Raw genomic sequence first — 14,435 nt, 5'->3', positions numbered from 1 at the left:
GAAAAGCCTGAGGCCACCTCTAAGGAAAGCCCCTAATTTCAGATCCCGGGGAGTCCATACCATGCGAGAAAAGCAAATCTCCCATGGGCTGAAAGTGTGACAAATCTTAGCATTTATTTTCGAGCTTGCAATCAGGAGGTTTTCTCTTTTAAAACACAGAAAATCCCCTGAATATTTTACTTATCTCTCTCCAGCTCCTTTCATAGAATTAAAAATAAATTAACCATTCAATGTGATTCTTAGCTCCAAGGCCAGCTTCCCGAACCATATTCATAAAGACGCTGCTGAATGATTTAACTATCATTTCAAGTTATGTGTTATTTCTAATAATCCAAAAGCTATGTTACAACGGAACCAGGTGGCGGTGCCGATGGATTTAAAGCCCAACGATGAATTCAGTAGTGTTTTTACTGCGGGTCAAGGAAGACCGTCAGCTGATGAGTTTCCAGGAGCCGCGGGCCACAACGGCTGGGCTGCCAATCACACACCACACCCAGGGAGAGGCCCCCTTGCAAGTTTTTCCAGATTCATTCAAAGTGAAACAAGAAAAAACAAACAAACAAAACCCAAGGATACATATTTAAAAAAAGAAACAGCAGTATGGAAAAAAGGAGTTTTCATGGTGACAAAGAAAAAATGCTTCGTTCTGCACATGCAGGTTTCATTGCACTGATTCAGGGAGTCCTTGGTTAAAACAAACCATGCTTGGTTCTAATATGCCAAAAACCTGTTCTTCTCCTTGCCCTCTCCCCCCACCTTTTTGGAATGAAACAAGGAAAAGGCTCTCTGACCATTCCTCACGGCAGGTTAATGGGCACCTGTGTTCTGATTTATTGCACTTGCTGCCTTCCCTGGCCTCATGTTAGGTAGGGAAATCGGCACGGAAGGTGGCACGGCAGGAGTGACCTTTCGCTAATCACCGCACCTCAGTTACTACTGGCGCAGCTCATTAGAAGAAGGAATCCTTCAACGAGCTGGCTTTCAAATGCAGTCACACTTTGATTTTCTCGAGAACAAAGATTCTACTTTCACATAAAAGCTTCTGATGCACGATTCTGTCAAATGGGGCACTACAGTAAAAAAGCCACCCTGTTAATTGTCTGTCGTTATCAAGGGGCTGCAAACCGCATCAAAGATAGGCCTGCAATCCTGGGTTTCATTACAGAGGTCAGAACATTTTTATTGACTGTCTGTTATTAAAATTTTAGAGGGGTGTCAATCATTTGGCTGCCCTAGATATAGGAATCTGGATGGAAAGCCCCCAGTAATCAATCTTATTTATAAAAACAACAAATGACTAGTCATTTGTTGATATAGATGCCAAGCAGGATTTCTCAGCCCCTTCATTCTTAGCTGTCATGCACAGTGAAGGTGGGTGGGTAATCTAAGAGGTAGCAGAGACACTTCAGAGCAGGTGGTTCTAACGTTAACACCAGACAGAAAGCTAACAAGTCTGATCACCATTCTTGGTTCTCTTCCCCTGCTTCTTCTTTGTCCTCGGAACCAACCCCAAATTCTGACAATGGCATAGTCAAAAAGAGAGGCGTGCTTCCTGACTTACCTGCCATCTGTTGAATGCCGCTGAACGCACCCAGGTTGCTGGAGGAGGTGGCCTGCTGCAGGAGCTGCGGATGAATGCACAAGGACAAAGTCAGGGCTAGGTGGAGAAGGTGAGAGTAAAGTAACTCCCTCATTAAACTGGGGACAAATTCAGTTTACTTTGCATTTACGGGGTTGGCTGCTATTGCCTATTGATGGACTGAAGGTCCCCAGAGCTGGGGCTGTAAATCCATATTCATGTCTAATCTCTATTAAGAAACACAGACACTGGGGAAACTCACTAACACTGCTGCCTTAAAACAATTAATCAATTTACTCTTTTTAACAACCAGGTGTTAAATCTATTGAAACCAACATAGCGTGACTAATTATTTCTCTCTGTAGTCTAGCAGTTACCATAACTCATCTCTGTCAATCAGGGTCCATTCCCTCCCTCTCTTCTACTTTCCAGCACCGTTCAGCTTTCTTCATCCTTCATCAGAAGCACATGGGTTCACTGACTTTATGTGGGCACATGGTGCCCACATAAAGATCATCATGGTAACTATGAACACGAATGCATCTATTCACAGCTGTACAGCTGCAGCCACCACTACATGACCAAGCAAATGGGCAGCCGTTTTAAAAGGCCTTGCTGCAGAGTGAAACATACAGCTCGTCAAAACTTAGAACTATCTGGTGCTATGTGCGTCGAAGTCACGCACTGTAAATGTCAATCTTCAAAAACATTAATATACCTGCGAGGAAGTCTGCATTTTCCACTAGTGCTTTCAGGGCTGCATTTTTCCTGCCATGCGGAATGAGTAGGTGCCATGAGATAAAGGCATGGAGCCCCTGGGGTGCTGCTGGACTTGTCCAACTCAGCTGAACCGCAGGTTAACTTAGGTGAAAGACTGAGTGTTGGGCTGAACTTACGGATCTGCTTTTTGGTAAGGTAGACCAGTACAGATACAGTTAGCAGTGGCGCCAAGCATACAGTTATCTCCTATATTCAAATGTACATGGATACCAGAAACACAGATTTACCACATTTATTACTGAAATATTGTTGTCAAATTATGTACTTAGAAAGAACAAGATTAATTCACTATTTTAAAAACAGCTTTCAGAGCCAGGTGTGGTGGCGCACATCTGTAATCTCAGGACTTTGGGAGGCCAAGATGGGGGGGATCACTTGAGGTTAGGAGTTCGAGACTAGCCTGGCCAACATGGTGAAACCCCCATCTCCAGTTAAATTACAAAAATTAGCCAGGTGTGGTTGCACATGCCTGTAATCTCAGCTTCTTAGGAGGCTGAGGCATGAGAATTGCTTGAGCCTGGGAGACGGAGGCTGCAGTGAGCAGAGATGGTGCCACAGCACTCCAACCTGGGCAACAGAGCGAGACTCTGTCTCAAAAAAAAAAAAAAAAAGCTTTCAGAATTGATTTGAGGCTCTGTGAAACAAGCTAGAACATTGTTCCTCTGGGCAAGTCCAGGTCTTTCCAGTTTGATACGAAAAACCCTACACATGGATATGGCTCGAAAATGGATCCTAATTGAGGTAACAGCACCAAGCAGTGTGGAATTATCAGTAGCTGATTCCAGCAGTCCCTAACCTTTTTGGCACCAGAGACAAGTTTCATGGAAGACAATTTTCCCACAGACCAGGGGTTGAGGGGAAGGTTTTGAGATGAAACTGCTCCACCTCAGCTCATCGGGCATTAGATTCTCATAAGGAGCATGCAACCTAGACCCCTTGGCATGTGTACTTTAGAACGGTTTCGTGCTCCTAGGAGATTCTGAGGCTGCTGCTGACCTGATGGGAGGTGGGACTCAGGCAGTAATGCTCACTTGCCTGCTGCTCCCCTCCTGCTGGGCAGTCCGGTTCCTAACAGGCTGTGGACTGGTACCGGTACTCAGCCCAGGGGTTGGGGACCCTTGGCTGATTCAACTCAAGCCTCAGGTACAATGATATTATGGGACTTCATACTATCAGGTACTAAAACCAAGAAAAGTCTGTGTTGAGTCATTCCTCTCCATTCCTTGCCCACACACATACTCTCACACACACAGAAAGAGGAAGAGAGCGGGGAAGAGGGGGTGGGAAAAGCTAGGGACTGTCCACTGTAATAGTAAGGCCTTATTTTGGTTTCATCTGTTGGGTTTCTCATTCTCTTGCACTTATCAACTCCAACGTCCTCCTCATATTCAATGTTTTGAAATTTTAAAAATTAAGCTAGCCTTGAAGATGTTTAGAGGAGTTAAAAACACTTATTGAGGTAAGTGGAAATACCTGGAGTGTCATTAAACCACCACCCAGGATTACTGCCATGGATAACCAACCTCTGGTGAGCCAGGGTCAGCATCTACCACTCAAGGTAGCTAAGGGCTCTTTGAGAGAAAGGGCTTTTCAGCTGAAAGGGAGTAGAACAAACATGGCCAAGAAAGAATCACCCGTGGCAGAGGGAAACGTAGTGAGAGCTTCTAACAACATGTTTCTATAAATGAAGCTGAGATTTACTCTCCTTCACGTACACAAACAATTTGCAGATGCGGTCCCAGAAACATGTGCCAGAGATTTCTGTGAGCCGTGGGGGCACAGGGGATGTGCTAGAAGACAGAGTGGACATGTGTCTCAGTAATGGTGGATGGGGGAAGCCGGACTCTTAGAAAGCACAGGAAGGTGAATGAGCATGATGTCAGCCTCGGACAAAAATTCTAGTACACAGAATCGTCTATGAGCATCTGAGCAACACCCATTTGTGGAAAACAAATGTCAAGCTAGACTCATTTCTTTTTTAAAAGCAATTTTTAGACTGATAAGTCAAGAAAAAAATGGCAGAGCAAATACAGATTTTAGCAAGACAGCTGACAAAATCTCTCATGGTATCTTCATGGACAAGGTAGAGAAACGGACAGAAAGTGATGGGAACTTGAGCCAACGCTTTTGCTAACAGCACAGAGGAAGACAGGAAAAGGATGCTTCTCATTCATTCATCAAATATGGACTGAAGAGTTATTATATACCAAACCCCACTGGGCACTGGGGGTGGGGCAGCTAAAGAGATGAAGGTGACCCACGGCAGCACCCAGAGTCCTCAAAGAGGCGGTATGGCCAGCCAGCGGGACACGCAGGGCTGAAGCCCCATCGGCCACTAGCAGCTGGTTGATTCTGGGTGGTGGTATGTAACGTCTTTGAGTCTCCCTTTCCTCATCTGTCCTACAAGCTGGATAATCTCACCTTCCAAGGTGGAATAGGGAGGATAATTTGATGCAATCGCACAACTTCTGCTACAAAGTAAAGCTAATGGGTGACAGGATCCCAAGAGGGATAGTTAAAATGTAAAATGACAGAATGAGGACCCAATACATGTAGGGTACACACACACACACACACACACACACACACACACACACACACACAGACCCTCTCTAAGGCTGGAATAAAAGGCCCAAACCCATAATATGAAATTATATTAATAAATGTGAAGTCCAACACTTATGTTCCAAAGCAGAAAAATGGGGTAGAAGAGCACAATTTAGCAGTAATTCAAATAAAAATAAAATCTTTAGAGTACTGGCTGCCTTCCAGCCCGCATCTGCCACGGTTACTACAAACGCTGCTCTCAAGCTCCAGTCAGACGCCCTCAAGTCCACACTAGGGGTTACTACTCTGTCCTGGTCAGATCTCGCTGTGGGGACTGTCTTAAATTCTGGTCACTGTGTTTCAATAAAGACACCGACAAAGTGAAACGGAGAGCATGAGTAAACAACCAGAAAGCTCAAGTTCAGACACCATGAGATGTTAGGAATGGCTGAAAGAACTGGGTCTGTTGGGGCTTGAAATAATAGAATTTTGTTGGTTTCAAATAGATGAAGTAAGAAACACTTGATTTCATCAACCCGGTTCCACTGCAAAAAGCCAGGATCGTGGAACAGAAGTTCTGGGAGATTTCACCTGACGTCCTGCTGCGGCAGACCCTGACCTGACAAGGATGCGCCCGCCAGCCTAGTGGCCTCCCTCTCGTGACATCATCAGCTGCATACCTTCTAACTCAGGGCATTGGGGTACCTTTCAAACACGGGTTAGAAGTTTAACCTGTGGGACTTTGCCCAGCCTACATCAGGCAGGAATTCAATTAGTCCTGTTCTTAACAGAATCATTCTAACTTGGAAAAATATCCTGCATAAATGCTGATTTCAGTAATTCCTCGAGATTGAAAATGTACTGAAAACGAATGCCTCAGCACAGGGAGGGGAAAAGTCAGTTTGCAGAGTTTCCGCGGGTGAGGACCACACTGGCATTGCCCAGCACTTACCGCCAGATACTGCGGGGTCAGTCCGCCCAGCCCCGTCAGGTTCCCCCAGGTGGCAGTGTTGAGCTGCTGCATCTGCTGAGCGAGCTGCTGCTGGAGGCGCCTTTGCTCTTTGTCCTTCTGAGTGTCAGCAAACTTCACCACGATAGGTGAAGAGCAGCCCTGTGGTCAGACACATTGGAAAGTGGAGAGGGGGTTACAGGCTGGCGGAATCCGCTCACGACACTCAGCACCGGAGCTACCTTTCTGCACTAGGCTGGAGCACATGGAATGGGCTGAAATGGTTTAAAATGGTTTGATATTCCTCCTTCTTCTCTGAACAGTACCATCAACAGAAAATTCCAGATACTGCCAGTAGTTTCTTTGGGGGATCTGGTGGTCGGTGAAGTCACTTGCTTTCTTGCTCTGATTAGAAACTGCCTCTCCTTCTCTCTTCCTGTGTCTTCCTTCAACCTTGCAGGACCCTCCTTACCGACAACAGACCCTTCCAAGGTTCTTTAATTGAGCTTCGCGGTTTGCTCGTCTTAAAGACAGACTTGGCTTTGTGTGTCTGCCCGTGTCCACAGATGGATAGAGGACAAAGGGGACAATCTGTAATGGGAATGGCCACGTCTCTCATTCATTTATCTTTTCCTCTTTCCCATTTTCAGTTATGTACCTGTGAACTTTGGGATTGTGAAAATCCTAGCGACCCAGCAATCATAGGGAGAAGGGCTTCCTTTTAGTTATGTGGATGAGGGCAGGAGATATTCAGAGAACACAGGCATTCTCCAAAGTAACCGTTCACGTTTCCAGAGAGGCCTCTTCCCTCAGCACAACTGCTCTACCCTCTACCCGCCATCCCTGGAGCTGGTGCAAACCCAAAAAACAGAAGCACATTCTAGCCAAAGGAGATAGACCGTGAACAGCAGATGGAGGAGTCCACTTGGCTTCTTTCTCTAATGAACCTCACCATTCTAGCAGCTTCTTTCAGTTTTAATTTCCTTTAAAAGGCAAGGAGTAGGGGTAGTGAGAAAGAAATGGCCAAAGGTCACAGAGTTCACTTCTGAGCTAGATAAAATCATCAGGGATAATAAGGGCCTAACACTCCAAGCACGAAGGCCTCCTTTCCAAAGCACCTTTGCAACATTTGCCACTTGGTAAGTAACTCAGCAGAAGTCTCCACCTCCTTCCCCAGCCTCTTCTTCTCCTTTGTGTGGCTTGCCTACACATTTCATCACAATTAAAGCTGTTCAATTTTGCTGAGGTGTAAAGAAGTAATTCTACCCAAGTGATTAAAATAAAAACTTTTATTGAAACTCAGCATGATAATAGACCTCTCTCCTCTCTCTCTCTCCTCTCAGAAATGTTATATTCCTATTTAAATGAGATTCTTTGTTCCATTCCCTTTGGGTCATGTTGCTCTTTTCTGGAAAACAAACGCATTTATTTTTTTCCTTATCACCTTGAGTAGTTATTGGGGTGCAGTTCTGAATACATGAGGATATCATGTCTGTTAATAAAAAAAGTGAGAAAAATGAGATGAATATGTCAGTGTTAAACTTCCAGCCTATTGGTCTTCAGCTCTGGTAGGCCGAGTCATGGTACAGAATGTTAAATGTCAGCAAATTGCACAAAAATAGTATTTCCATCGTTTAAAAAAAATTTGTAATTCATTTTTCTGTATCTGTTCCATGTTTCAGTACTTCACTTAAAAGAGAGCAACATACTTTGAAGATTACGTAGACAGGGGGTTTTGCATGGAAAGGGGTTGTCATTGTTCCATCAAATTTGTTCCATAACAAATTATAGCATCTCTCCTAACAGAACATCTATTTTTTCTTCCTTAAATAGTAAAAAATGATATAAAAGCAGAAAATTAGGCCAATGATTATAGCTTAAAAAATAATTTTTTAAACCATGAAACACAGGGCAGGGATAGAGTGAAGGCAAGTGGAGAAATAAAAGGCACGATATAAAATTAATTGTTTTTAAGACCTTGTTCTTTCAACATTCACATCATTGTGAATTAGGTAATACATCTTGGTTAAAGATACATGCCAGAGTCCTGGAAATAATGTAATTAGCTAAAAAATAAACAACGTTAGTCAAACAATTATAATGTGACTGCATAATGTATAACCTCCTATTTAAATGCCAATTAAAAAAAAAACTAAACAAGAAATTTAAGTGTCAGAGGGCTCCTCTGTGTAAGCATGAATGTCTGGTTTTAAAACAAGTACACCAAATTTGGTTTTTAAATAATAGAGATATTAATAATAAAGGATCAAGGGCTTAGGAATAAATATGCCCCAGTGGTCAAACCAACTCTTTCCATGATGGGAACCTACTGTTTCTCAGCCTGGTTCATGCTCAGTTCTGCTTTATGGTTCTGAGTCCTCCTCCTACAGGAACACAGGGTTACATGGTCTCCCGTGGGTTCTCTGTGGCTCTCTGAGCATTACTGGGGGGCTCCAAGGGAAGGGATGGGGATCACAATGGTTCTAACAGAAACACTGAAGAATTGAGGTTCCAAATTATCTCAGGTAAGACCAACTTGGGTACAAATCACTAAATTACAAGAAATAAAAATAAGAATGAAACGCGTATATGGAAGATAAATACAAGTAAAGACTTTTTTTTTTTTTTTTTTTGCTTCTAACAGCACTTTCATTTTAATCTTCAAACTGAATTGAAGATTAAAATGTGGCTGGAAATCAGGCTAATCCACAGGAATGGAGCAGCCTCGGTAACAGAAAGAGGGAAGCAAAACATCATCACATGTGTAACTGCGTGTCAGACAAGATTAGCCTCCTAGACATTCCAAATCCTGCTCATTATCTCCTATCATGCCCGATTTTCACCTGAGCTTGCCGTCAGGTAGGGGGTTGTGAGTGTCTTAAAAATGCATTGCACTGAAAGGAAAACACAGTGATTATATAAGATATGTTAGGAATATCAAAGTCAAGATCAATGTTCGAAAAAGACAATAGGCTTTGCAATGCTGGTATCACAAGTCAGAAAAGTACAGTAAACACTGAATGACAATGCCATGCACACTCCTTCCCCCCTCTGCACCCACCTTTCGATTCACTATAAAAGAGTTGCCACAAAACATGACGTATAATGATCACTTAGCTCCCAGCATGCTTTGGGAGAGGCAGCATTGCAAAAAAACGAACAAAAACAAACAAAAAATAAAACCCCAAGAAAATGGGGGGGGGGGGGGAACAGAAGCTCAATCAAGAAAAAAGTTTTTTGCATATTAAATAAAATTGAAAATATTCTTTTTTCAAAATGTGAAAACATGGCTTCAGATAACACAAGGCCACCTCCAGAAAAGATCACCCATACACAAAGATACAGTATACATAATACAGCAGAACATGCACTCCCAAATGATTCTATCAGACAATACAGAAGAAGTAACGGCATATCACTCTTGGAATGCTTTTGTGCAAAATTCTGAAAGGCCATGACCCAAATCACAGACTAAAAGTACAGAGCCATCTATCTAGGTTCGTAGGTGTACATCCACACCAGGGTATTTACCTTCTCCTAAAGCCATGATCTCTCATTAGGAGACCACATTTGAGCCTTTATTACGTTTCTTTGTTATTGCTCTCTCTTTTTTTTTTTTTTTAGGAAGGAGACAAATCCTATTTTCCAAATTTGCATTTTCAATGTTAAATGCAGTGGGATAAATATTAACTTTCTCCAACAATCTTGATGTAAAACCACAAGGCGGTTTGACTAGATGGAAGATAACTTGACCCTGTATAAAAGAACGAACCCTGGGACTTAGCACAGGGCAAGCAGTAATTTGGGGTGGGAGGCTGTTACTGTTTCATCCACACCGACCCTGGGGTGGGGAATGTATTTGATCCTTTAGGTCTGGAATGACACTTGGCTTCAAGTGCTCACAATTTTACATCGCAGGACCCGTGCCACTGCAATAAAAGGCTCAAAAGAAATAACTGGAGAGCAAGTGGAAGGTTTTACTAAATGCATTTCAAGTCATTAGGGGAAAAATGCATAGAGAAAGAGAGAGAGAGGAGGAGAGAATGAGAATGAATGAATGAAAACTGAGATGGTGAAAGTTTACATCTGTGATTGTCATGTGAACAATCCACACAGGAGAGAATTGCTTTACCATTCCCCATCATTTGCACAAAGAAAACAAAGAAAGGGCAGATGATACAGTACCTCCATGGTCTGAGACTGATGCATGGCTTTGATTGCATTCTGTGCCATTGCCCTTGTAGAAAATGTGACAAACGCACAGCCTGTGGGAAACAAGGGGACAGGGAGCAGGAAAGACAAAAAACAACAAGACAAAAGGGTTGGACGCTTGTTAAACCAACACAGTCTACGAGAACTGCCACAAGACGACACTGTTCTCAGTAGTACATAAAAATAAAACAACTTCTCTCTTTGGTTTTATCTTATTTTGCTTTTTATTCACAGTGCTGACTTGCTAATCTGACCAAAGCAGAAAGATTTATTTATTTATTAGTTTATTTTTTAAATGGAAACTAGGGGAGGAAGTTGGGTACTGTTTTTAGCCACAGGGTTTGAAATCAGCAAGATCTAGTTTGCATTTTCTAAAATAAAAAGTTGCTATTTTCCATTTTCTCCTTGACTGGTGATCTTTACTGAGGGCATCCACACATGAAGGCTTTGTATTTCAAATTTTATCATTGATTTTTGAAGGGGCAAATAAGAAAATCCTCACACCAAGGGCAAATTAGCAAATAAATTTCAAGAGCTCAAAATGTCAGCAAACAAATGTATCTAAATCCCTTCCAGGTAGTTAAAAAAAAAAAAAAAATATATATATATATATATACATGTATGTATAAATATAAATTGTTGCTATGCAAATACAAACATACCAAATCTGTTACAAACTATTTAGTAATTTTTAATTTTAATAAAAACAAATGCTCCATTACTCTGAGAATATTCAATACTGCTATAAAATGTAAAAAATATGCATTGTCATTTATTTGCATAAAATCTTCAAGACTTTTGAGACTTGTCAATTTCTGAAACGTATCAAAGATTTGACCTTAAGTCTAACATACACTAGACAATGTACATTTCTCTGAATATCTGCCGGAAGACCAGTGAAACTTTCTGTGCCTATTTTTTCTTGTGCTGTAAAAGAACTAGACTCTGTAGTGCCTGTTCCTGCTTCTTGTACCAGCCTTGGCCACCATGCAGGTCACTGCTTCAACTACATGGCTCATTGCCCTTTTCACTAATAAAAACAGTGCCTTCTCAAATTTACATTTTATTCATCATGCACCCTTGGGCTTCTTAGAGAAAAAGACTGTGAAATTAATGCAGATTCAGGCTGATTTTATAATAAAACCACAGCACACTAAAAGGTTAGCTAAAGCAACAGACTTATTTCACTTATGATCTCTAATGACTTTAAAAGTGCATTGATTTTCAGCTTCTTCAGCCTTGCACAGTTTGAACTTAGGTATCAGAGAATAATTCAGTGTTCCACTCAATTTCCTCAAAACATTATTATTACTACTTAAAAGATTTCCAAATGAAGCAGATCTAAACACTGAGAGGCTGAAGTCTATTGTCATTTCAGAGTGAATGCATGAAAAGCAGAATTCTGGCATCAACAATGCGAGATTGTTGCCCCTGTGGCCAATAAGCAAAATAGAACATTCTGCATTCAAACAACCAGCAGATTGTTTGGTTTATGTAAATCAATTTGTGAGCCATAAAATATAGTTTCTTCTTTTGCTCTGCACGAGTACCTGGTGAGATTATCAAGTCAATACTGTAGTGGCACCTTTTAATCAAACAGCAATAAGAGAAAGCAATGCCTGCCTGTTATCCCCAAAGCACAACGACATCCAGTCATGAAAATAAGTCAATGCATTTTTTTTTTTGCATCATGCTATAATTTTTAATACACAAAAACTCGGAGTACATGAGAAACTCATCTCACATTCGCCTCCTGGCTAAGCTGGCTTGAAGAAGCCGGAATGAAGTCCAGCTCACGGTGAATGCCGTGCTGTCTCGTGGTTCTCTGACAGCACGGCAGCAGATGAAGCTCACTATCTGAACACTCTAGCTGTACTAAGACTGACTGTAGCTTTTGTCATCAATAAAAGCAATTTGGTGGCCTTCTCTAAGGCAGCTAGATGATGTAAGTGTGGGACAGAGGACAGGACCTCCACTGGCTTCCATACTGATGCTGAGCTCTGAGATGATCCAAATTTACCATCTGTTTCCAAGTAACATCTCTTCAGAAGCATTTTCATCATCCCTGGCGTTATTAACAGAGGAAATAACACTAAGAGATTTTTATTTTTCCACTTCTTGTCTTGAAACTACAATGGAGGAAAAGGCAAATCATCTACTGGAGATAGATTTGAAACCAAGCGGAGGCTGGGCTAATTCTGCTTTTAATAGTCAGGAAGATTGCTGCATTCACTTCATTTGCTCTTATTATCCAGTACCATGTGCCAAGCTGACAGTTTCCAAATGGAGGGTAAAAATGCGTAAGAAACATGTAAAATGTCAACAAAAATCAATAAGGCACAGTTTATGCATTTGCCACAATTTCATATATGCAGAACTTTTTAAAGTAACTTAGTGAGAAAGATACAGCAATAATCAGGCCTCAGAAGTATTACCAATAGAACAATACAATTCTGTTTCTATAAACTCAAATCATTGCCCTTTCCTCTAACAACCATGCAATTAAAAGCCTGACTGATGCTTCCAATGATACAATCCTTATCCCACCCAAAAAAATGGTGTGACACATCTGAGGACTTCTTTAACCTTTTAATTCTATTGGCAGTGGTGCAGTAAGAGAGAAGCTGTCTCCTTAGGGGTTTCTGTCAAGTTCTGCATTGTGTGCTGTGTTCAATTACTTGAGAAAAAAATCACGGTGTCATTTATAAAGTGGGAGTGCCTGTTGAAAAATGTCACTCTGTGTCACTCTGGATGAAGTCAAGCAACTTCAGAGTCAACTATTTCTTACAATGGTAGCTTGTTAACCATTGCCATTTCTCTAAAACAGGAGGTCTCGGTAAGTCCTATGGATAGATTTTAGTTTTCATTTCAACATCACTAAAAACACACAGGTGGCTTTAGGATTAGGCCTCCAATGTATGGGTTTATACTAACACAGCATCACATAAGTCCCTACCATTAAGACTGGCTGCTGGCTTTTCCTCTCAAGCCAACCAGAAGGCTTTCCGTTGGACAGAAATAACTTGGGTTGTAACTATCCCCTTTCTACTAAAAATGAGCTTCTGGGTGCAGTGGTGTTCACTGGGTCTTTACAGGACAAATGCTCCGATCCTGTAGGATCAGCCCTTAACTCTTCTAGACTGGTCAATGTCAGGTCTCAGCAATCAGCTCTCTGGCTACTGACCAAAATGCCGGAAAAACAAGGCTGGGGGAAAAATACACATGTATCAAAATAATGAAGCCATACTTCTTTCTTTTTTGGGTGGGGAGGGAGTTTTGGTAAGACAACATGTATATTACTGTCTGAAAACCTCCACGTATATAGTAGCAAAAAAATCCAACTGTAAATGTGGCCAACCTGCAATTTTACCTTTGCAATTATTTATTATCTCTACTTTCAGAATGTTAGGGGTTGCTAACAGAAATGAAAGGAGCTGCATTCCTCTCATTTCAGTGAGGTTACTTTCTTGCTGCTAAAACAGATAAATGATTGACTGGGGAAAGGTTTCTCAAAGTAATTTCCTCCTACAGACAAGATCTAAGGAAAGCACGTAGCCCTGTCACAGAGAAGATTTTGGAACACATCTATTACACTTGTCATTTCAATTGAAAGGATATCTTAACTCAGGTGTTCCACCTTTTTTTTCCTCAGCTGCAAGAGAATTCAGAACTAGATGAATTCTTGCTCTGCACCAAAAAAAAAAAAAAAAGAAAAAGAAAAAGTACAGGCACTTTTAAAAGCATGAACAATGCCAGTGCCTTTTGCTTTTGTTACTTCTTTGAAAGAGTACGTGTAGCGCCCACTATACTTGAAGTGAAAGAAGTATAACTTAACTTGTGTAGGACGAAGGAGATTTTAACCTATGGAAAACTTCTTTAGAAGTCCCTAGTCAACCAAAGAAAGAGCTTAATGCAGCCAATCTTCCTTGTATCTTTTTAGCAGTGGCCACATTAAACATACGCTATCAATATAATATTGGGGCCTAAGAATTAATACTCTGATGCGCCATCCCTGATGGTGGGTTACTTTATTTAAAACTGGCACAGAGACACCACTCATTTATGGCATGCGAGGCTGGGTACAGACTAGGACCTACTTCAGAGCCGGCAAAACCTCATCCCTGAGATAAGATAGGAAGTCTGTATTTGGAACAAGATGGCAAATGCAGTCAGGAGTCAAGGGGGCCATGTCGCCAAAGTTCCTACACATCTGAATGTTTAGGTACCGTGTGGGCAGAGCTAAAATGTGTGAAAATGGACTCATTTCTGTGTACATGGTGGTTGTTGTTGTTTTGAGACAGCATCTTGCTGTGTTTGCCCAGGCGGGTCTTGAACTCCCAGGCTCAAGTGGTCCTCCTGCGTCAGCCT

General features: G+C 41.7%; 1 protein-coding gene across 50 annotated transcripts in view; it reads right to left on the bottom strand.

Annotated features, from left to right (window-relative positions):
* The window catches only part of CELF2 (CUGBP Elav-like family member 2), an 866,142-nt gene that overhangs the window by 59,660 nt on the left and 792,047 nt on the right, over positions 1-14,435 (bottom strand). For 37 of the 50 annotated variants that reach the window (XM_074000974.1, XM_045361822.3, XM_045361824.3 and 34 more), the window contains 3 exons: positions 10,041-10,120; positions 5,859-6,017; positions 1,562-1,625 (listed from right to left, as the gene is read on the bottom strand). In XM_074000974.1, the coding sequence (XP_073857075.1) occupies positions 1,562-1,625; positions 5,859-6,017; positions 10,041-10,120 (303 nt within the window). The remainder of the gene's footprint in view (positions 1-1,561; positions 1,626-5,858; positions 6,018-10,040; positions 10,121-14,435) is intronic. The other 13 variants (XM_074001008.1, XM_065519967.2, XM_074001006.1 and 10 more) reach the window with 1 other exon arrangement.

Source organism: Macaca fascicularis, chromosome 9, assembly GCF_037993035.2.
Source record: "Macaca fascicularis isolate 582-1 chromosome 9, T2T-MFA8v1.1".
Lineage (NCBI taxonomy): Eukaryota > Metazoa > Chordata > Mammalia > Primates > Cercopithecidae > Macaca > Macaca fascicularis.
Note: the sequence above shows the minus strand (reverse complement) of the source record. Positions and strands in the feature narration are given on the sequence as shown.